The following is a 22101-nucleotide window of genomic DNA, read 5'->3' as shown; positions in this document are numbered from 1 at the left end:
TTTTATTTAGTAGTCATTTGTGTAGTTAGCAGCACCATTTTTCAGCAGTTTCTGTCCGCACAGGTTAATGAGGCAACAACAAGAAACACAAATGCCACTAAACTGGCAGGAACAACAGGAGGAGCAGCGCAAACAATATTCCAAGATATACATCAATTCAATGATAAAGGTTGGAAAAAAATTATGATAAGCTGGCAAATTTCTTAATGGTTTCTAAGGTCAGAAGTTCAGGTCAGCTGTTTCAGATGCTCCTTCTAGTGCTTTCTGGCTACCCATCTCTATGTATGCCTTTGGAAGCATTTGCTACAGGAATTCCGCACGCTAGTATCATGAAGGTAAAAAGGCCAGTCTTGCTCAGATATTCAGTCTCAATCATTTATGAGGATACTTGGGAAAGGTTTTGTTACTTAAATACTGTGAAATTAGCTTTGATTTCGATTCCTGCTGTTCACATGATGAAGAGCAGCATGAACTCTGTGATATATATCTGATATAACAACTGCTTAAGCTAAGGAAAGAGCTCCGATACCCAAGACAGGTATTCTCCTTGCCTCTCCCCTCTCTTGTCCTCCCCCAACCCCAGCATACAGAATGAGACAAGAATAGTATTAAAAGACTTTGAATGAGTAAGGACACCTTCTGCCAAAATTTGGTCATCTGCATGTATCAGAGTGTCCCAGAGGCCAAATGAACTAGAAAAGCAGTAGAAAAATCAATTCCATAGACTATAATGAATGCTGGGATAAAGTATCTTGCAGTAATTGCCATCTTTTCTTTTGTGCAAATTTAGTTTCTGGTAAGACCATTTTTCTTTGTCTCTGAACCAAGAATTTATAAAATGCTGCACAAAAATATTAAGCAAAATGACTGTTGATAAACAAATTCTTTTTAAAAAGCCTCTATTTCAGTCTTCCATGGAGAAAAATATTTCAATATGGAAAAGCGTTTTCTCATATAGGAAAGGTTCAGTCCTAGATAAAAAAGGTCCCTGTGACTACACTTGCAAAAGCCAACATACAAGTTTCACTAAATTTTGTTCTGCCTTAGGAGGCAACTAAGTGCAGCTAGGACATTAATCAGCTGGTTTTGCCAAATTAATGCAAAAGCGTTACTCATCTGTAAAAGAAAATGCAAATCATGGAAACTGCTGGTGTCTGAAATAAAAAAAAGTGTAGCCGTGTCAAACTGCTTATAGAAGAAAATTAAGGAGAAAGGATGTAAATGAGATATGGAAAATCCTAGAATAATATCCCAAACCAAAGCCTGAAGACAAGGACCTTCAAATGAAGACAATCACTACAGATACAAAAGAGGAGAGGGCAGAACCTCTAAACTGAGTACTTTCCATGTTTTGAAAAACTAAGAGTTTCTATTCACAACAGATAGTTAGCAGCACATTACATACGATCTATCAAGGTGCCTCGGCATTGATCCATGGTGGAAAGGAAGATTATCAGTTGGAAAATTTACTTCCCTGCTACCTTTTCAGCTTCATGTAATTTCACTAATGATCTGATTTGGTGCTATATATTATGGTCTAGTACCCGTTAAATTAATTTCACTTTTAATTTCTGGGATAAAAATCAAAGCAACAAGAAATGTAATCAAATCATGCAGCATCAAACTTTCTTTATACTTCCCACTGAAGTATAAAGTATCCATCAGAATTGACAATTCTAAAAAAAAAAAAAAAGAAAATAAATTAACACCTTATTCAAAACTCTCTTTACTAAATTGGAAGTAACCAGCTGTCTAAATACCTGCCTCCGACTAGAAATCAGAATTTAAATCTAGAGGTCAGACTGTCAGTGCAAAGATGGACAAAGACTCAAAAACAGCCTTCAGCAAGCTGTAGCACAGTCACCTACACCTTCATTAAACATTTCACACCGGGTCCTCTCCATAGCAGAGGTGCCCTGTTCATTCCCATAAGCCAAAAAAAGGAAAAGGAGGCCAAGACCTCATATTAACAGCAAAGGCAGATGAACGAATAGTAATACAATAATGTAGAACAGAGGGCAGCAGTCCCCAGAGCGTAGTGATTCAACACTCCTGCTACCTACTACTGTGGGGTTTTCTCCTCCAAATGCAAGTTATTACTGAAGGGCTGAAGGGGTAATAAGCAGAGGTGCCAAAGTCCTACAGGGACTCAATACTACCATCCTCACTACATACAATTATGTCTTAGGAATTTCTTTCTCCACCAAAGAAGTTCAGTTACTCTATTCAAATACACTTCCATTTCATACTGTGTATTCAACTTAGTAGCTGTTTTTGGACTTTTTTCACAGCATGGACTCCACCTCAATAGATTCTCATGGACAACTACTTCTTTTTGCCCAGCCCTACAAAATCATTTTTCCTCCTACTGTGAACATTCAAAATTCAAGTTGCTTATATGAAAGGGAAACCAATGCTTAGAAAGAATCATGCCATTTCTTTCCAATACGTTGAAATTTCTCCCAATACTAGGAGGGTGATCCCACTTTTGAAAAGAAATCATGTGACAACTTTACAAACTGCAACACCAAGAACACGCATTACACTTCAATAATAAGAGACCAGGAAGTAAGCCAGAAGCTGAACACATTTTCTCAGAGAAGTTCAAGTTACGTAAACACAGCCCTCAGTCCACTACCTGGTTACACCTTACATATACATATCTACCTGCAGAAACAAATCAGATGTAGTTTTATTTAGTTTCAAGGTAACCTACATTACAATTAAATTAAGAATTTTTCACCAATCTGTTTTTCAAAAATGTAAGATTCTCAATGTATTTTCTCCCACTACTATTATTTGACTTCTCCATTTATACCATTTCTACTACTTAAATTTTAACACATACTTCTACATAGGGACAGCACAAACCTGAATTTTCGAATCCAAATGGCAGAAAAAGACAGAAGCTAAGGATGTCATATTGATAGCCGTATGCTAGCCTCTTAATCTGCTCTAAACTTAATTTATAGCCTTTGTAAATAGCCACAATGGCTAACTGAGGAAAAGGTCCACAGCTTCTATGAATCACCTTTCTATTTTATATTTGTGAGGTTCCAGTTCTATATTTTTAATTGTCAAGACATTTCCACTAGAGACAGTAATATCTACCTTTAATCTGTCACGTCTTCTGTCAGCAAAAAAATAAAAATAAAGCTACATTTCATCACACCCAGTGTGATGATGGAAGGTTTTGGACTCTCAGAGCATTTATATAAACCATATCTGAATGATGAATACTGACAGAAATTCTTAACATAACTGTATTCATCAGCTGTAGTTTCACGTCTTTATTGTCTAACTGCAGCAACCTCTCCCACACCACTTCCATCTTCCCATTCTTGAAAAGCCTGTTAAATAACTCAGATAAAGCTTTCTAATTCTTTGTAGCAAAGAAATATTTTCTTCTATACCTTGCTGTTTGTTGGTACTATTGTATCATCTGTTATTTTCAACTGATCCATTCAGTTTTGCTTAATATATTTGCAAGTCACAACACATACTGGGGATGATTTTAAGCAAGTAGTAACATGGACCAGTCAGTTAAGTGAACACATTACTGAGCTTACACACCTGCCATTCTTTCTACCTAAGCGCTAACCTGAGTTTCCTCCTTCTGCCCAGACACTCTCTTTCATGAACTCATACGATTACCTTTAAGACATCCACTCTACTGTCAAATTTGGCTGAACTAATTAATGAGTTCAAAAATTACCACAGGTGATGTCAAAAGACTGTATACTAGGACAATGACACACCATAACAAAACAAACAACAACAAAAAAACAAACCAAAAAAAAAGAAAAAAGAAAAGAAAAAAAAAAGATTTAAGGTTGTATTTGGAGATAGGATGATGCACAATCAAGACGCACAGAACTCAACGCTATAAAAAGCCAGACAGCCTGGATATGTATTCAATGACTTCAGATTAGGAATTACAAGTCCAAATTATTTAGCTGAAAAATTCCAAACAACTAATCAAAGGTAGTATTAAATGGTAGAAAACAGAGCAAATGTCAAGCTCCCTTTTATGGGTTATCTCTCTTTGGCTAATACAAAGCAAGAAGTTAGTTTGAAATTCACCTGATTCATTTGACTTTAAGGCCTCTTTGATTTGCTGTTTAATTTTCATTGCTTCTTCAGCAGTCAAGTCCCCTTTCTTCAGTGTTACCACTTGAGGCTGCTCATCTTCATTGTCACTGCCGTTCTCACTATCATCATCTGCAAGTGGAAGCTGCTCTCTCTAGACAGGAGAGAAATAAAGGCAATTCTGATCACCACAGTAAATCACAACAGCTAAGGGTTGGTTAGTACTCTTTGGTTTCACTTTTGCAGTAAGTGAGGAGACCTGGCACAGCTGTCAGTGCCAAGCCCTCCCAACACGCTTTGTCCAAATGGCACTTCAATTCTATCACTGAGACATAGCATCCCCTAGAAAAAAAACAGTATGGGTTCTTTCAATTAAAGACCAAAACAGTAGGAACTTGGAAGATAAGAAATTCATTCCTTTTGTTCATTATCTTTACTGTACAAGCACTGCCTGCCACGCAACACTAAGAAAATCTTAAATGTGTGGGTCCAAATTTTAATCTTCTATGCCGTACTCAAAACAGTGCAAAGGGAAAGGGAGTCCATGGTGCCTTTGTCGTTAAAGCTGCCTAACCAAATCATTGTAAGCATTACTGACATAAGGAAGACCATGTCCTTGTTTCCACTCTCTCAAACTTGTGCTCTGAGACAGACGCATCATTTGGAATAAAATTTTATATAAATAAACATGCTGACATGGAAACCTCACTGCAACAACATAAAGTCTGGCAATATTATAGGAACTGAAAATTTCATCTTAGAAGAAAAGTATAGATAGTACTACCATAATCTACTTAAGTTACCAAGAGATAGACAAAATGCAATCTTCCTCAGCAAGGAAAACAGTTCATACTAAATTTACTAAAGGCATAGTTTTATCTCAAATTCCAGCTCATCACAAATAATGACGGGCCTCTTTCTTAAGGCATCCTGTAAAACCTTACAATTAGCAGGAAACACATGCAAAAGCACATTGGAAACATAGAAAAAAAGAATGCCCCCAGAAAAGGCTGCCTTTTAACATGCTGGCTCAAACCCCTACTGCCCCTGCCCTGCCTTCCTGGCCATCACACCAGAGTTTGTGTCTGCTGATCTGATGTTAAGATGATGTTAACACTTTTCCAATATATTTTTTTACTATACTCCTAAAATACTTTTTTTTTAATTCCTGCCTGGGCTTTGTAAGGCCAGTTAAACTTGGGACATCACTGCTGTTTCCCCCGTTGCCCCCAGAGACGACCTGGGTACTGACAGGTCAGAACTGGCTTGCTCTGTAAAGGGAACCATGATCACCATGGCTGCAAATATTAAAAACAGCAATGGCGAGGGGCGGTGGATTGTTGTTGTTTTGAATCTCCAACATAAAAGCAAAAACAAGTTACAAAGACGCGTTTCAGCTAATTCTAAGCGGGTAACTACTGCTACCCCTTGCCCTACAGGGGCAAGGCCTGGAAGTGCTGCTTCCCCACCGCCTGCGACGGGGCCTCTCCCCCGCCTTCATGTTAGGCCCCAGGGGGGTATCGTGGCACGGGAGGCCCCGTGGAGCGGGCACTGCCCCTTCCCACCCCCGGCGAGGGGCCGGCCGCGGCGGTGGGAAGGGAAGCAGGGCCCCGACACAAGCCCCCAGCAAGGGGCCGGCGGCAGCCCGGGGCGGGGAGGGCCGCGCTGCCCGAGCACGGGGCCAGGCCGTTACCTTGGTTTCCACCGTGGGCCCCTCCCGATACCCGACCTGCCGCTTGAAGCGGCTGAGGAAGGCGGGCTCGGCCGGCCGCACGTAGGAGACCTGGTTCCTTTTGCTCATGGCCGCTGCCCGCGACCAAGCCGCGCTGCCGCCTCCCACCCCACGCTTCTGGGCCGAGCGGGCGCGAGAGGACGGCGGCTCTAGTAGGACATAACTAGCACACCGCCTCCCTTCCGTAACTCTCCTCGTCACGTGAAGGGGGCGAAGGCACTTTCAGCCAATGGTAGGAGAGAAACCGGAGCGGGGAAGGCGGGCATAGAGCGAAATGGCCGCGCCCATGCTGGCTTCGAGGAGGGGGCGGGGCCACGCTGCCTGCGGCTCTTAGCGCCAAATTCAAACGTTCCGCCATTTTGGAGAGGTGGCCGGTGGGCGGGGGGGGCGTTGGGGTTGGCAGGGCCGGCGACGATCATGGCTCCCGGCATGAGAGGTGAGGGGGGATGGAGCGGCCGTGGGGCTGTGCGGCCGTGAAGGGGCTGAGGGATGTTTTCCCCCCTGTGCGGGGAGCAGGCGGGGACCGGGACGGCTCGGTGAGGGAGGCCGCGCTGCAGGCAGTGTCCCCGGCCGGGTGAGGGACGGCTCTGCCCTCTGGGGCCGACCGCCTCCGGGGGGAGTATCACCCATGTGTAAGAACAAGCAGGGTCAGGTAGAGGTATGGCCGTGTTGGCTGGGCCCGGTGCCCCGCGGAGGGGCTGATGCGGTCCCGGAGTGCCCGCAAGGCAGCCGCGCTGGCCCCGGTGGTGCCGGGGAAGGGCGGTGGGGGTGGAGGAGCGGCACGGAGAGGGGTGCCCAGCGCTTCCAGAAGTACTTCTGGCACCGACATCCCCAGGCGCTTCTTGTGGTTGATACGTGTAAGCAGCCTTCCTAAGCGGGAAGGCTTTACAAACCCTGTTGCTCTCAGCCGTCCCGCGTTTATCAGTTCGTCTTCTGTAACTTTATCGAGTTTTAATTAGCTGTGATGCTTATAACTAGTCTCTTACAAACGTTCAAGTGAGAGCAGCACTTGGGAGCTAAGAACGATTAGCTGAGAGTCGGTCATTTCCCAGGGTAGAGGTTGTGCAAATATCTATCAGTCTGATTTCAGCTTTAAGATGCGCTGCTTTTCTTGTCCCAGCTCGTTTTGATACCTTGTGCACCTGAAGAACAAATAACTGAATTAGAAGTTAGCACATCCCTCAAATGTTATTGTGTGAATCAAAGCAGGTAGGCTCGTATAGCAGCAGCAGGTATTTATGTAGTATGAGTGTTAATGAGAAGGTTAGTGCCTTGGCACATCGTAATTAATCTTACTTTTAAAGGGATCCTCCTACAATAGAACCTGTGCACTTTTAGAGACTTCATAAGGTCTTTATTATTGGAATATTTGGGTAAATAATCTTTATTTGTCATTTTACTTATTTTTAAAATTTGATTACGTTACTTAGTTAATATTTTGACTAACCTAGATGAAATAATTTCATGTCAGGTTCACCCTTAAGTAAAAAATAAGGCACTGTATCTACTATGGGGTAATATGTGCCATCTCCTTGAAATGCGAGGCTGTGCAAAATGATGCTCATACGTATAGGAGAGCTTTATGTATTACAGAGTGCTCAATATTACTTCATAAAAGTGAAAGTAATATAGCTACTCAGTTGTGCAGGTTTAGGAAATTGAGTTTTTGCAGTCACGTGAGTAAAACTATTTCATGCTGTATTGTTGTTTTATCTGCAGTGAGTTAGCAATTTTTAAAATATCATGGGAATATATAATACCATTAACATTTATGTACCTATTCTCCAAAACACTTGCAAAACCTTAGATACATTAATTTAAGAGACTACTCATTGTACATACATTTACAAGTGTGTGCATGCTCACATTGCAGGACTTGGAGCTTTCTGTGCCTTTGCAAGAAACTGCAAACTTTCTGTCAAAGGAAGACAGTTACTAAATAATTTTGTGCAGTTCTGATTCATGCATGAAATGGATATTTATAAGGCTCTCCATTTATTTCCTTCAGTACTGCTTACAGTGTTTTCTATTTAAATAGGGGTTTTTGAGCAATAATTTTATCGTGTTTAATTTTTCTGTGTGTGTTTCACTTTTATTTTATAGGAGACTTACGTGACTCTGCATTACCTTTGTTGAACTCACCTAGGTAAAGTAGTATTGGCCAGCTCCTCTGTATGAATAATCACACTGTACAAAAAGTGCAAACAAAACCTAGTATAACTTTGTAAAATAATTTAAAGTTTTTTCTGTCAATGTTTTCCTGCACAAGACTGTTGCCTTTCTCTCCTAACTTACAGGTTTTCAAAAAAATATTCTCTTAATAAGTGTTGTTCTGAGGCATCAGATTCCTCTTGGGATGCTGCCATGCAGTAAATTCTCGTTTGTCCACTAACTCTGCAGCTGGACTCTAGAATTTCTCTGAAGAGATATTCCACGAAGAACTTCAATTCTGTGAGGAAGTCCTAAGCTAAAACAAAAAACAAAAAGCCCTCCTCCAAATATAAACAGTTTCTGCCACAACTCCGCATAGTATTATCTAATGAAAAAAATATTCAGCAAGTTAGTGTGGTGCGTCTTAAATCCAGTATAACATCTTCCCTTTCTCAGCTGCTTCCTGTTCTTTTTTAGACCTTTTCTCTGCCACTCCCCAACCCCCCATTTCAGTCATGAAGTCCTTCCCCCACTTTTAAAACTATTCTGTTCCTTTTTCTTGTTTACCAAAAGTAAAAATCAATAACAGTTATAACACCCTTGCGCTGTAACTGCCTTTTGGGAAAGAATGAAGTAATGTAAATCCAAGTTTTCTGCCACTTCATGTAAGAATTTAATTCTTTAATATTATATCGGTGTATTGGTATTTACGCCACAACTCCTCAAAGCTTTAATATAATAGTCATGCACAGTTACTTATTCAAGCAAAATTTACTGGTGCATCCACTGATAAATGTAATGAAATAGATTAGGGAGCTTTTAGATGTAGGCATTGCTATACTTTATTGGACTCATGGATCAAGAATTCATTGTTCTTTCCCTTCTTGCAAGCACCAAATAAAAATGCTAGTAACTTTCTTGCAGGAATGTAGCATCATCTGCTCCATTTGTAAAGTCTTTTATAACTTCCAGTACTAAGAAGGATGCTTGCAGCCCATAGTCTTAGAAACCACTGAAACCTTTATTATAACACTGGGTTTATATATCTTGAGTTCAGTGTGAAATGTAGTTTGGTTTTTTTAGAGCTGAAGTTACATGCAATAGCAATAAATTCCACTAACTTCATGTTCTTTGTTTTTAAACCTGCCATATTGTTAACTTTAATCTTTGTGTTTAAATCTGCCACATTGTTACCTTTAATAAATCTTTGACTTGTAATGAATTGATGTGTACAGCTAGAAGTAGTATATTTTCAGGAGAGACCTTTGGATGACTTCACATGTTTAATCTGATTTTTGGGATTTAATTTTATCAAACAGCTGAGAGATCTATTTCAAAGTAATCTAATGCATAAATATTCTTTTAGTGTTGAAGGTGATGCTATCAAAGTTTATGTAAGGGTACGTCCCCCTTCAGAGGGAACTCTGTTAACCGATGGAGATCAAGGCTTGTGTTTATCTGTTCTTTCATCAAATACCATCCGTCTGCATTCAAAGCCTGAGCCAAAGATCTTCACTTTTGATTATGTTGCAAATATGGAAACAACACAGGTAATAACTTCCGGAATCTAATAATGATATTGCAGTTTTCCCCCCAAATTTTAGCAACTGCTACACTAAACCTTTTGAAAGATGTAATGCGTTAGGTCTTATTTTTTGCAGTGGTCAGATTGGTAATATGTAGTTATAGTACAGAAATGTTGCGCTAAATTCTGCTAATGGTTTTAATGTATTTTTTAACTGTTAATTTCTTTAATTAAAGTTTGCATTAAATTGAAGCTTCTATTTGTAAATGTTACAGTAACACCATAGACAGAAAATAAACCCCCCTGTTAAGACAAACATATCAAAATATCTGGCAGTCAGTAGCTGATATTAAATATGTGATTTGTATATTAGGAACTTACAAGTTTATATTCTATTAGTTATATTTCCTTCTTACACATTTGCCTTTTAAACAGATGTGTTGTTCATCTGGGACGGGTAATACTGGAAGGAAAATCCTTCAATTAATTTTTATAATATTGTGTTTGAAATTCTGAACATAATTTTAATTCCTCTAAGACTTCAATTTCATTTAACTTCTGTTTAAAAAAGCAAAACCCCCCAAAAACCCCACCCAATGTAGGCTGTTATTTGCAGCTAGGCTCTTCTTGCAGGTCCAAGAAATACGTGAAAATAGATGAGGCTAACAGGTGTGCAGATTTTTTGAATATGCCATTGTACGGTGGCAAATGTTGAAAGCTAACTAGATTTGATGAGTGTCATAGGTTCAGTGTTGATCTACTGATGGTATAAACCACAAAAATGTAATCAAAAACACTGGACCAAAATTAATATAATATGTATTTGAAAGCTGTTACTATGATGCTGAGTTTTATTTTTTTATTTGAGTTATCAAAAAGGAATACAATTTTTTCAGAGGGAGTGATTTATGTCACAGACTTAGGATGTATTGTTCTGCTGTGAGAACTCCAGGGGTCATGATACACATCTAACTTTAAGGAATGCATCTCTTTTATACATTATAAAGTTATGGCATAGAAAACACTGATAGAAGAGATACTTAAATGACCGGTGCCAAGTGCCTTCTCTTTCTCTTGTCCCCAGGAGTCAGTGTTCTCAAGTGTGGCCAAAAATATTGTTGAATCTTGTATGAATGGCTACAATGGAACCATCTTTGCATAGTAAGTCATTTAATGGTATTTCATAGCAATTGCAACATTTGAGGAGATTGTGTTAATGAGTAGTTGTGGTTTTAAGTGCCAGAGCCTGCCTAATGTTACAGTAAACTTTGAAAGTGCTTCCTTAGTGCAGCACAAGATAGGGAATGTTCCTGCAATATTGAAGAGTACTTCTTATTCCTCTTTTGGAGCAATCTATTTGTAGGTGTTATGCTTCTAATACTTAAGGCCAATAATGTAGATAGTAAAATTTAAATGAGTTTACAATTGTTTGTCCAAAAACTAGAAGTTTTATTGTACTGTTAAAGAGAAAGCTAGTTGTTTTCAGTATGTCCATAGTAAAATGGAATGAAAATTGCTTTAACTTGATATTTGGCCAGCTCAGCTCTTTAGTGAGTCTTAGCTGCCTGTGGGGAAAACTCATGAATGATAATTTTAACTTTCAAAATGTTTTCAAGGTAGAAATATATCCATGACTAGTAGCATGAATATCATTATATTAACTCTCAATATTTTTTCATTTTGAAAACTGAGTAAGCACTTTGGCCAAAAATGCTAACTTGAAGGACTGATCTAATCAAAACCCTACTGGGTTTTTTAGCCTAGCACAGCGTTTGCAAAACTGTGAAGTGAAGTCTACTTTGTTACAATATACAAATGTGGAAAAATGAAGTGAAATTGCCCTGAAGTTTCTCCAGCATGATTAATAACTATGGTTTAAAAAAAGGATATATACAACCTAAAAGTATTTTTCTCATTTTGGGTTTATGTGCACTACTGGGTGACACAAAACCCAAAAGATTGACCCAAAAATTAGTTTCATGTATATATTTGAAAGCCTTCATTTTAATGCTAAGTTCCACTATTTCCCTTTCCAACAGAAATAAGGAAGAAAATGGTGGGTGGTGGGGGAAGAGAAAAGGTGATTTATCTAACAGAATTTCATGCTTAAATTTGCTGTTCTATTTTTATACCTTTTTAGCTGACTGATTTCTCAGCTTGCCTCTGTCTCTTTTTATCTTCAGTTTAGAAGATTTTTTTTATTTATTTTAAGCTGTGAGTTCTCCTTAAAAGATGCAGATTAACGAAAATTTTAGAGCCAGAATAAAGCTTTATCCTGACCTTTTTTTTTGTTGTTGTTAGTGGCCAGACCGGGTCAGGAAAAACCTTTACTATGATGGGTAAGTGGATGAGAGAGCTTAATCTTTCAGTGGTTTCTTAATTTTTTTTTTGTCTTGAGTTGAAATGTTGTCTTGCTTAAACACCAGGGATGATTTAGATTTTTGTCTTCCTGCAGATAACTTTAAGGTTGAAGAAATGGTTTAGTGTTCAGTGCAGTTTCCTTGCTTTATATCAAAAGAGTGAAGTATAGGTACTCTCCTCTATCTTTCTGAATATGTAGAAATTTTTTTTCTGTTTTTAACAGGAGAGAAGCTTTTCAATTAAATCAAACACTTTTAGTAAATTTTCTCAAAAATGATGAGTATTCTACTGGTTTCCCTGTTTGGCTGATATCCCTTGCATGTGTAGAAGAAAAATATTCTAGTATGCAAGGATCTTCCATATTAAAATATAGTGAGGTTTTCAAAATAACTGCTTCCTACCCAACGAGGAATTTAAGGCCTCTCTGTATATGGAAGGGATCACCTTGTAATCTTGTTCTTCATACAGTGCTGATTTTAAATGCATTAATATTGTATTTGACATTAGAAAGTTACTGAAATAACCAAAACCAGTTTGGCTGACACGTTTTCAAGGACTACATAGTAATTAACTAAACGTGGGGACAAATCTACCCCATCTTTCTGGTTAATGTACCTGCACATCTGTACATGTTTTCTATGGAAGTCCAAGTAGTTTATACTATTTTAGACTTAGGTGACCTATGGACAGGTAAAATAAACTTTCACAAGCATCATTTAGACTACATATAAATCTGATTATGGAATATTATCTTAGATCTTGAAAGTTAATTTTATTGCATGTCTTCTGTGGTTTTGCCATAAACTGACTAAACCCTTTTTGCTAAAGTCTTCTATAATGACATCTCAAAAAGATCAACCATTATTCTTGAGTAGTACTAATTAATTTTTTTAAATTAAAAATCTCTTTAGGACCATCTGATTCTGATAATTTCACTCACAGTCTGAGAGGTGTAATTCCACGGAGCTTTGAATACTTATTTTTTCTAATTGAACGTGAAAAAGAAAAGGTACATTTATTTTATACTTATTATTGCAGTGAAAGTAACGTGTCTCATTAAAGATTAGCTAAGGCTGTTTGAAAGCCCGGTGTGTAGCAGTTAAGTTTCCAGGATTATTGCTGTCTTGCATCAAATTTATTAATGAGAAATGCTTGTGTCTAGTACTCTACCAAATTATAATACACGTTCTTCAGATGCAAGCGTGCTTATATTTTGAGTCTAAAAATGCATCTAGGTTTCTGGGTGTCGGTTGTCATCTGGGCATCAGAAATGTATAGTATGCAGAATATATATGCAAACTAGTAGCTTTAGATATGTATAAAAAGATACTCACTGCCATACAATGCCAGACTTAATAAAACCAATCTGTTTATAGTGTAAATTACTGTGTTTTTCAGGCTGGCAGTGGAAAGAGTTTTCTCTGCAAATGCTCGTTTATTGAAATCTACAATGAACAGATATTTGACTTGCTAGATTCTGCTTCAGCTGGACTCTTTCTCAGAGAACACATCAAGAAGGGAGTCTTTGTTGATGGTGCTGTTGAACAGGTGTTGTCATCTGCTGCTGAAGCATACCAGGTATTTTTTTGTCACTTTTTAATGTTTGGGCTATTTATCTTGATGCTTATTTGGTAAATATTCCTCTTTGATTAAAGTACATTTTTTTTGCACAGTGTCTGTGACACCCTCTTCCCCTATCTCCATCCTCCAGAAAACACTGTAAAAAGCTCTGTCTAGGCAATGCTTCCTGACTGTCCCACACATGTAAGAAATCATATCGTTCTGGAGTTTGGAATATATGAATTGCAATTACAGTAATCTTTCCCTAATGCTTGCCCTACACATCTCTGAAATAGCAACAGAAAACGACACCTCCTACTAATTAGGCTGTGTGTGTGTGTTCCAGAAATTGTCGGGTTTATTTCTCCATGAATGAGACGCATACACATAGTACTACTGTGACTTTAAATTTTTTTTTTTCCTTGTGTACTGCTAACATACACTAGTATTGGATATGTTATGCTTTCAAAGGGCAACGGCACTCTTGGAGGAAAGAAGTTAATATTATAATTAGTGTTTTTATTAAGCTGGACTGTAGCTATATTTTTTCACTTTTAAAATACTTCTATTGCAAAAAAGTAAAAAAGTCCTCGTCGAGATTTTTGAAAGCTGTTACACTGAAATACGCTTAATACTGTTTGTCACCTGTATGTAAATACTGGATACAGTCTGAGATACTTGATACTATTTGATGTCTTTTTCGTGGTTAGGTATTAACTATGGGCTGGAGAAACCGTCGTGTAGCATCAACCTCAATGAACAGAGAATCCTCAAGATCACATGCAGTTTTCACTATCACAGTGGAATCCATGGAGAAAAACAATGAGATTGTTAACATTCGGTCTTCCCTGCTCAACCTGGTAGACTTGGCAGGATCTGAGAGACAGAAAGACACTCATACAGAAGGACTGAGGTTGAAGGTTAGTTCTGTAATCTGTGGCATCTTTCTCCTTTCAGATATACTGCCCTGTTCCATCCACCAAAGCTGTTCACCTTTGTTCTCTTCTCTTTTTTTTTTTTAGGAAGCAGGTAACATAAATAGATCACTAAGTTGCCTGGGCCAAGTAATCACAGCACTTGTTGATGTGGGTAATGGAAAACAGAGGCACATTTGTTACCGGGATTCCAAGCTCACTTTTCTGTTACGGGTAATATATATCCTCTGGATTTTATATGCTGCTTGAGGTGTAGAAAAAAAATTTTTTTTGGGTTGGTTTACTTGTTTGTTTTACTCTAAAAAGCTGAACTCGGGTACATTAAAGATTTGTTTCAATATTGGGCAGGTGGAAGAAAGCTTGAAAAATATCTCTTTACCTAAACAGACTTATAGTTGATTTATTGCTGTTAACTGAAGACAAGAAATGTATTTATGCTCATAATCTCCTTTTAAATATTTGCAAGTCTTAAAGAAAAAGAAGCATATGTTTTCATCCCTATAATTTGGGAAATACCATGTACCACAATGTAATGTTTAGAGATGTGTTGAAATGTTTGACAGGATTTCCAGAATTAGCCTATGTGCGCTAAGTTTCGGTATGATGTTAAGAGTTAGGTAAATTTACAGTTTCCTACCTGAGAGATTATGGGCTCTTTTCAAGATGAACAGAAAACAAAGATGGAAGCAGTTGAAGATTTGCTGTATGCCAGCCCTCGCCAAAATTCTGTGAACAGTAATGAATAATATCTGTAATATATTTTTTATTATAGTATAGTATTTGTACATAATATAGTATTTGTGTTGCAACATAGTATTGTTGTGATCACAGCAAAATTCCCAATCATTCCATCCCTGTTCTATGTATATCTTAGAATCATGAACCTCTGAAGAATTATGTTCTTCCAAGGCAACCCAAAATACATAGAAATTGGAAGTGAATTGCAATCATATGAGCTGTTACTTTCTTAAGTGGTTATTTTTTTTTAGGTGGTTGTACTGCAAACAAGTCCACAAACATGACCTTCTCTACCAGACAGAGAGAATGTCATTGAGGCTTGTGGGCTATGTTGTAGTACTAGGCTTCTGGAGTCTTGGGTAAAACTGCTACCTTCTCCAGAGATTTGAGAGCTACTTGTCTAACAGCACGGAGGTATTTGAAGACATGCGTGTAAAAGGGAGAGGTTCCTCTTAATCCTTGGTCAAGAATCTATTCTTTTGTGATTTTGTTTGGCAATTGCCACCAGAAGATAGGTTGGAACAATCAGCAGGCTAGATGATGTTCAAAATAGTGCAAATACCAATCTGCTAATGACCAAGATTAAAGTGAAATATCTACTTTATTCCCTGAATTTTTTTCTCTGTTTTTTTTCTCTCCCTGCTGTTCAGGTGTAACAAATATCTCAAATTGTTGATTAGTAATATAGAATCAGGGTTTTGAAAACCCAAATAAAGTCTTTATTTACAGTCACATCCTTTATACCCATGTTTGAAATAAAATTTCAGAAACTTAAGTAGCATGGAGATTTGTTAAATCCCTTCTGCAGTTTGTTGAAAGTGATACCCAGTAGCTCTTAAGGGATGGCTTCCTGCTGTAGCCAAAAACATGCAAATAAAGCTAACTAACTTCTATATTTTCAAATAGGATTCCCTTGGTGGTAATGCAAAAACATGTATAATCGCAAATGTTCATCCAGGATCCAGGTGTTTTGGTGAAACACTGTCTACCCTTAATTTTGCTCAGCGAGCAAAGTTGATTAAAAACAAGGTAAGAGAGTTACTCAATGTCTTTATTGTTGCAACAAACAATTCTTGTCATTTAAAGAACACATCTGCCAACAGGATAGCTTCATTGAAATACTCTTGTGCTTTCACTAATTTAAATGAATATAACTTACTTTAAAATCCTAAATTTGCTTTCCTGTTTGACATGATTTTTGAAAAGGACTTGTTTGCTTTTGATTATGAATAGAGTACAACAGCTGGGGACTAGGTAATGGCTGATAATAGTGTGTGTTCGTTGCTCATTCTCCGAGCACTTAATTGGAAAAAGTAAGTAAATCTGTACTAAAAATTAAAATTTTCATTTAAAAAAATTAGATTTAATAGTATTTCAGTGCATCTAGTTTTTATATATGTTAATACCCAAAACGTAATTTCTCACGAGTGGGTTTTGAAAGTATGTTGGCATCTGGGTGGAAACTACTGCCTTCGATACTGACTGCTTAGCTTTGTTGGTCAAAAAGCTCCAGAGAAAATTCTGCAGAAAACATTTAATTTTTTTAACCAATATTTTTAGCTAAAGTGCAACTTAGTGGTTTCTCAGTAAATTGAACTTTGCTTTTCCCATGAGTTCTTCCTGTCCAAAGATGGAAAATTTCTCAGTAGTTTTGTTGCTTTGCAGTCTTTTACTTTTATCCTATAAAATATAAGATTTTTTTATTTGTACGTCTTCCAACTTTTCTCTTTAACATATTTATGAAAGGCTGTGGTAAATGAAGACACACAAGGAAATGTGAGCCAACTGCAAGCTGAGGTCAAGAAGTTGAAAGAGCAGCTTGCTCAACTTACTTCAGTGCCGTCTATGCATGATACTTCTGTATCACAAGGTAAGAACTGGAGGTGACGGAGAGAGAACTTGTTACTTTTTTAGCCTAGAGTGCTGGAGCCTTATGTAATTCATTAAGTTTCTGAACAATTAATATTTTTGTAGGGACTGACCTACAGAGGTTGCATTTGTCTTATGGATCCAATTGCCTGTATTTGTATCTAATATTTTGCAGAAATTGTTAACGTGATTTTATTTTCTTCCTCTCACAAGTTTGTGTACAGGGCTATGTTTCTATTATAGAATACCTAGAATACTCTTCCACTTTGTAAGAGGTATGCTGCCTATTTCTTTAAGTAACCAAAAGTTTACATGTGATTGCTTGTAAATTTAGGTTGGAGGGAGGGCACTAAGGTGTTGATAATGCCCATTAAATCTGCATTCTTTGTAAGCTCAGGACTGGATTTTTTTTTCTTTCCCCCCTCTTCCCCTTTTGCCCTTTCAGGAAGAAGGATGTTTACCTTTCAATAAAAGATCAGTTTCCATGTAAGATGGTAATGGATTTTTTATCAATATGTAATTTTTTTCTTCCATTAGCTTTTCACTAGAACAATCTATGCTGGGATCTATATTGCAGATAGCTTTCTACTATGTATACTTCTCACTGAAATATGCTACCTTATAATGTTTGATTACAAGGTAGTAAACTTGATCTTGTAACTCTTACTGTATCCTGAGTCAACTCTTTCCTGACCTTGCCAAGAAATAAAGATACAACAATAGAAGTAACTACGGAAGTTAGAAAGACTTGTCTAATATAAAGCATCTGTGGTTGAGTTTTCCTAAAGAAAAATTACTTCTCTGTGAACATACACATTTAACCAGTAAAAACAAGTCAGTGATTATGTGGGACATTGAATCACTGCCCGTGAATACACAAATATTGACAGAGGGCTCAAAAATGTTGTTAGACTTGTGATAGAGTTCTGAGCAAGTGATGATGCCTAAACACTGAAGAGAGGTTTTATGCAGAACCTAATGTATTAGAGCTGTGTTTAGTCTATGCAGTTAAATCATGTTTGTAATATTTGATCACACAAATAAGAAATCTGCTTACTAACTACTTTAAAAACATGATGACATTTTTTAATATATTAAATTACAATAGGGTAGTTGTTATGCACCTAGATACTATGGTGATTAGTATTCTATAAATAAGTAGTCTTGCCTGCATGAGGATATTCAGGAAAGCTATTTTAAATTAATTTCTGAAGTGGATTAGTTAAGCCCTTTTAATTCCTTGTGTGGACACTTTCCTTCCAGATTAAATCACTAATTGTCCACTTAATTCACGCTTATTTTCCTGAATTTCTTTCTCATAAACCAGTTAGTTCACTTTTAATACGTATAAACTGCAATAATAATGCCAATAAGAGCTTAGTGTTATCAAATTAATTTCAGAGGGGTTTTGCATTTTATAGATATACTCAGCTGAACAAAGTGATTCTTTTATTCTAATAAAAGTTCATTGTAAAGCTGTTGAATGCTTGAATGACTTTGTTAATTATACAATTATATATGTTGACTCTGTGCTTTACCAGCACTTGCAGGTGACTTAAGAATTACAGTCTAAACTTGTGTGCTCTGGGTATGGCACATGATCTTAGAGGAACTATATTGTTCGAAGAATTTATTTAGATTTTCTTTACACTACTGTCACATTATGGATGTGGGAAAACCTGGTTAACTGGTATTTTAGTAAGTATGACATTTGTTTCTTTGACTTACGCTACAGGTGCTGTTGAAAAAGGGAAGAACAACATAAATTACATGAACAACTTTCTTGAAGCAATGTTGTTCTGGGAGAAATCAGAAGGTGAGAAGAAGGTAAGAAAGCACTAATATTTCTAAGTGCATTCTGTGTACTGTCTGAGAGACCAGTGAGCATATTGAAACTGATTCTCTTAATGATTTTTCTTTGTTTTCAAATAAAAATACTCTGTCCAAAGATGATAAGGTTTGGTAATAAGGGAACTAGCCAAATGACATTTAAGATAAAATCTTTCCAATTCAGACAAGCCATAGGATAGCTTTCATAGTATGTTTAGTTTTAGGGGTGGGTTGTTTATTTGGATTTTCTAATAAAAAATTTGAACAGAACAACAAACTTCTGTTTTACTTAATTTTAAGTGCATCTTTGAGTGTTTGGATCAACATTGTGTTTTTTGAAGCAAACCTCCCAGTAATCCCCATTTTATTTTGCTTTGGTTCATGTCATGGCGCAGCGCTGAATCATCCAAAACTGATTTTTTTGTAAGATTATTAACTGAAACAAGCACTCTAGGGGTGCATCTGGTGTGCTTAACTGAATACCTAGTCTACAGGATCCTATTGGAGCTTCCAAGTAAAGTTTTTGCAATATAGTGTATAATCTGGCTTCTTGGTATGAGCTGTTGCTCTCTACAGATCTGCTCCAAATGAATGATAGTCTGTGTATTCACAAAATTGTTAACTGAGTTTTGCATGACTTGTGTGTATGTGATATGTGCACCTTAAAAATTCATCTAGTGTAACTGTCACTTTTCCACCAATCTGTATATGTACTTTCCAAGAATTTATTAGAAAAAATTGCTCAACTAGAAGATCTGTGTGCCAAGAAGGAGAAATTTATTCAGTCCAATAAAATGATAGTTAAATTCCGTGAAGACCATATTGTTCGCTTGGAGAGATTACATAAAGAGGCTGGTGGAAGTTTATTGCCAAAAGAGCAAGATGATCTCCTCAGTGAATTGAGGGAGGAATTGCAGACACTCAGAGAACAGGTAAGGCTTTGGTCTTTCCTTTCTAGAACAGTTTTCTTTTGTGAGAATAGCTCATGTGATGGAGTTCTGTGATGGGTGGATACAGGCTTTTTAGGAAAGGCAGGCAGGAGAAAAGAGGATGTGTGGTGGGTTCCTTTATAGACACATCTCACATACATGGAGTTTCCCTGTGGAAGGGGCAATGGGTGGGTTTAGAGCTTGTGAGTTTGCATAAGAGGAGAGGCTAGTAAGGGTGATGTCATGGTGGGAGCTTGCTACAGGCCACCTGACCTGGCTTAGGTAGAGGACTAAGTCTTCTTTAAGCAACTCAAAGAAGTCTCCAAATCACAAATCCTCATTCTTATGGGAGACTTTATAACCACCATGACATCTGTTGAAAGGGAAAGACAGCAGGATGCAAGTAATACAGCACGTTTCTGAAGGGTAATAACACAGATGTTAGATGGGCCAATCAGGGGTGATGCTGTCCTGGAGCTGTTTGAGGAAGGCAAGTAGCAATGTACATACCTAAGGCTTCAGGAGAGGAGGCTTTGGGTTATTCAGGTATTTGGTAGGTGTGGTATAATTTGTGAGGCAGTTTTGAAGAACAAAGAAGCTCAAGAGAGAAGGCAGATCTTTAAAAACAATTTCCTCCAGGCACAAGTAGGAAAGGAGTAGATTAGTAGTATTAGAGGACCAGCTTGAATCTGTAGCTCGTAACTGAGCTCCAAAGTGAAGAGGGGGGGAGTACAGAAGTCAGGACAGTCATTAAAGGACTATAGAAACATCACTATGGCATGCGGGGACAGTGTTAAGAAAGCCAAAGCTCAAAGTTGAAACTGAAAAGAGGTGTCAAGAGCAACAAGAAAAGCTTCTACTGCTTTATTATCAGTAAAAGAATAAATACATAAAATGTAAACCCACTGTCTTTGAGAGCAGATTCCAAGGGAGTAAGAAAACTAACAAAAAAAAAATTGTGGCAGTTTTAACCACTGTAGGGAATACCTTTTTTTCCTCTTCTACTACAATTTAATGCTTATTAAAGATAGTAGAGCAACAGCTAGATACGTATAGCATTGTCTGGAAAATAAAAACTGTTGAATAAAATTCTGCTTATCACAGATGGAACAACACCCGCGAATTGCAAAGTATGCCATGGAGAACCATAACCTCAGAGAGGAGAATAAAAGACTTCGCTCTTTACAGTCAGTTAAAAAGGCCCAAGAAATTGATGCTCAGACCATTGCAGAACTAGAAAAAGCTTTTTTGGAAGCTTCAGCTACAGAGAAAAATACTGCAGGTAAAAATATGCTAATGTTTTTCAGCTAAATAAGCTTACTGTATTTCTGTTGTGTGCAGCGTAGTGTTGAAAATGTTATCTGTCTTGATGTATTTTTGCCCTCTTCGAAGTGATACCTGAAGACTGATAAAACAGGTTTACTTCATTTTATTCACATTGGCCTTGAAGCAAATACAACAACAGGGAATTTGGATTCTTGTGCATCTTGTGAACACCATCCATAATCTCATTTTGTCCTTAGTTGTCATGAAGACTGCAGTAATATTAATTATTCTACTAGTTTTCATGTGGACTGTTACTAATACCCATTTTCTTCAATCTCAGTTGCTGCTGTGCTGCTCAAAAGCCTACAGATGCTTTCATTTTAGTAAAACTTAAGGTATTTGAGCTACTCTGTGATTTCAAAGGGTATATGTTTGTTCTTTAGGTCATCATTTATATTCCACCACCATATCAGTGGAAGGCAACTCACTGGCATCTGTTGAAAGGCTGAAAGCACGCCTGCTACAGACTCAGAGTGAACTGGCAAGTTCAAAACAAGAATATGAAGAATTTAAAGAGCTAACCAAGTGAGACAAAACAGTATAGAAATGTCTTTAATTAAATGTCTTTAATTACTTATATTGATTTTTAAAAGTTAGTCTCAGATCCTGAATATACAGTCTAAGCATGTTCTTTACATGTAAGAGAGGGCCAGGTTAAGAAAAACAGCATGCACACAAAATATGTTCCTGTTGAACTCAGTTAATCCCAGACTAGGAAACAACCATGATGCAATCTCAAGGCATGTCTGCACTGTTGCAGATTTCTTTGTCTTTCCAAAAGTTCTTCTTTATGCTAAGATGCAAAACAACGCTTCACAACATGGAGGAGATGCACATACCCTGGAATTCTGATAGTCACCTGCTTAACGGGACAGGGAGAATTTGGCTTAGTTTCCATGCTGAGCAAGTATTTTTCAGTAACTGAAATATTACAGATGGAAGCAGTGACAGGAACTAAGAGTTGATGGGGTGGGGGGCGTATTTTGGGGTTTTGTTTGGTTTAGTGCAACAGTAATTTTTAATGTAACCTCTTTAAGATTGCAAGTTTGAGTCACC

General features: G+C 37.6%; 2 protein-coding genes across 10 annotated transcripts in view; one reads left to right on the top strand and one right to left on the bottom strand.

The window, feature by feature from the left end:
* Positions 1 to 6004, bottom strand: part of KIAA1143 (KIAA1143 ortholog) — a 62747-nt gene extending 56743 nt beyond the window's left edge. For all 9 annotated transcript variants that reach the window (XR_012774262.1, XM_075493354.1, XM_075493357.1 and 6 more), the window contains exons 1-2: positions 5783 to 6004; positions 4084 to 4243 (exon numbers count right to left, since the gene is read on the bottom strand). Coding sequence is in view for 8 of the 9 variants with exons in the window: in XM_075493354.1 (XP_075349469.1) it covers positions 4084 to 4243; positions 5783 to 5890 (268 nt within the window). In the remaining variant the exon portion in view is untranslated. The remainder of the gene's footprint in view (positions 1 to 4083; positions 4244 to 5782) is intronic.
* A 183-nt stretch (positions 6005 to 6187) lies between these two features.
* KIF15 (kinesin family member 15) overlaps positions 6188 to 22101 on the top strand; it is a 37233-nt gene continuing 21319 nt past the window's right edge. The window contains exons 1-15 of the mRNA XM_075493348.1: positions 6188 to 6257; positions 7925 to 7967; positions 9339 to 9522; positions 10582 to 10658; positions 11799 to 11836; positions 12770 to 12867; positions 13257 to 13436; positions 14129 to 14338; positions 14441 to 14566; positions 15998 to 16120; positions 16838 to 16961; positions 18696 to 18787; positions 19513 to 19722; positions 20824 to 21001; positions 21429 to 21570. Of these exons, the coding sequence (XP_075349463.1) occupies positions 6239 to 6257; positions 7925 to 7967; positions 9339 to 9522; positions 10582 to 10658; positions 11799 to 11836; positions 12770 to 12867; positions 13257 to 13436; positions 14129 to 14338; positions 14441 to 14566; positions 15998 to 16120; positions 16838 to 16961; positions 18696 to 18787; positions 19513 to 19722; positions 20824 to 21001; positions 21429 to 21570 (1844 nt within the window). The 5' untranslated portion in view covers positions 6188 to 6238. The remainder of the gene's footprint in view (positions 6258 to 7924; positions 7968 to 9338; positions 9523 to 10581; positions 10659 to 11798; positions 11837 to 12769; positions 12868 to 13256; positions 13437 to 14128; positions 14339 to 14440; positions 14567 to 15997; positions 16121 to 16837; positions 16962 to 18695; positions 18788 to 19512; positions 19723 to 20823; positions 21002 to 21428; positions 21571 to 22101) is intronic.

This window comes from Mycteria americana, chromosome 2 (assembly GCF_035582795.1).
Source record: "Mycteria americana isolate JAX WOST 10 ecotype Jacksonville Zoo and Gardens chromosome 2, USCA_MyAme_1.0, whole genome shotgun sequence".
Taxonomy (NCBI): domain Eukaryota; kingdom Metazoa; phylum Chordata; class Aves; order Ciconiiformes; family Ciconiidae; genus Mycteria; species Mycteria americana.
Note: the sequence above shows the minus strand (reverse complement) of the source record. Positions and strands in the feature narration are given on the sequence as shown.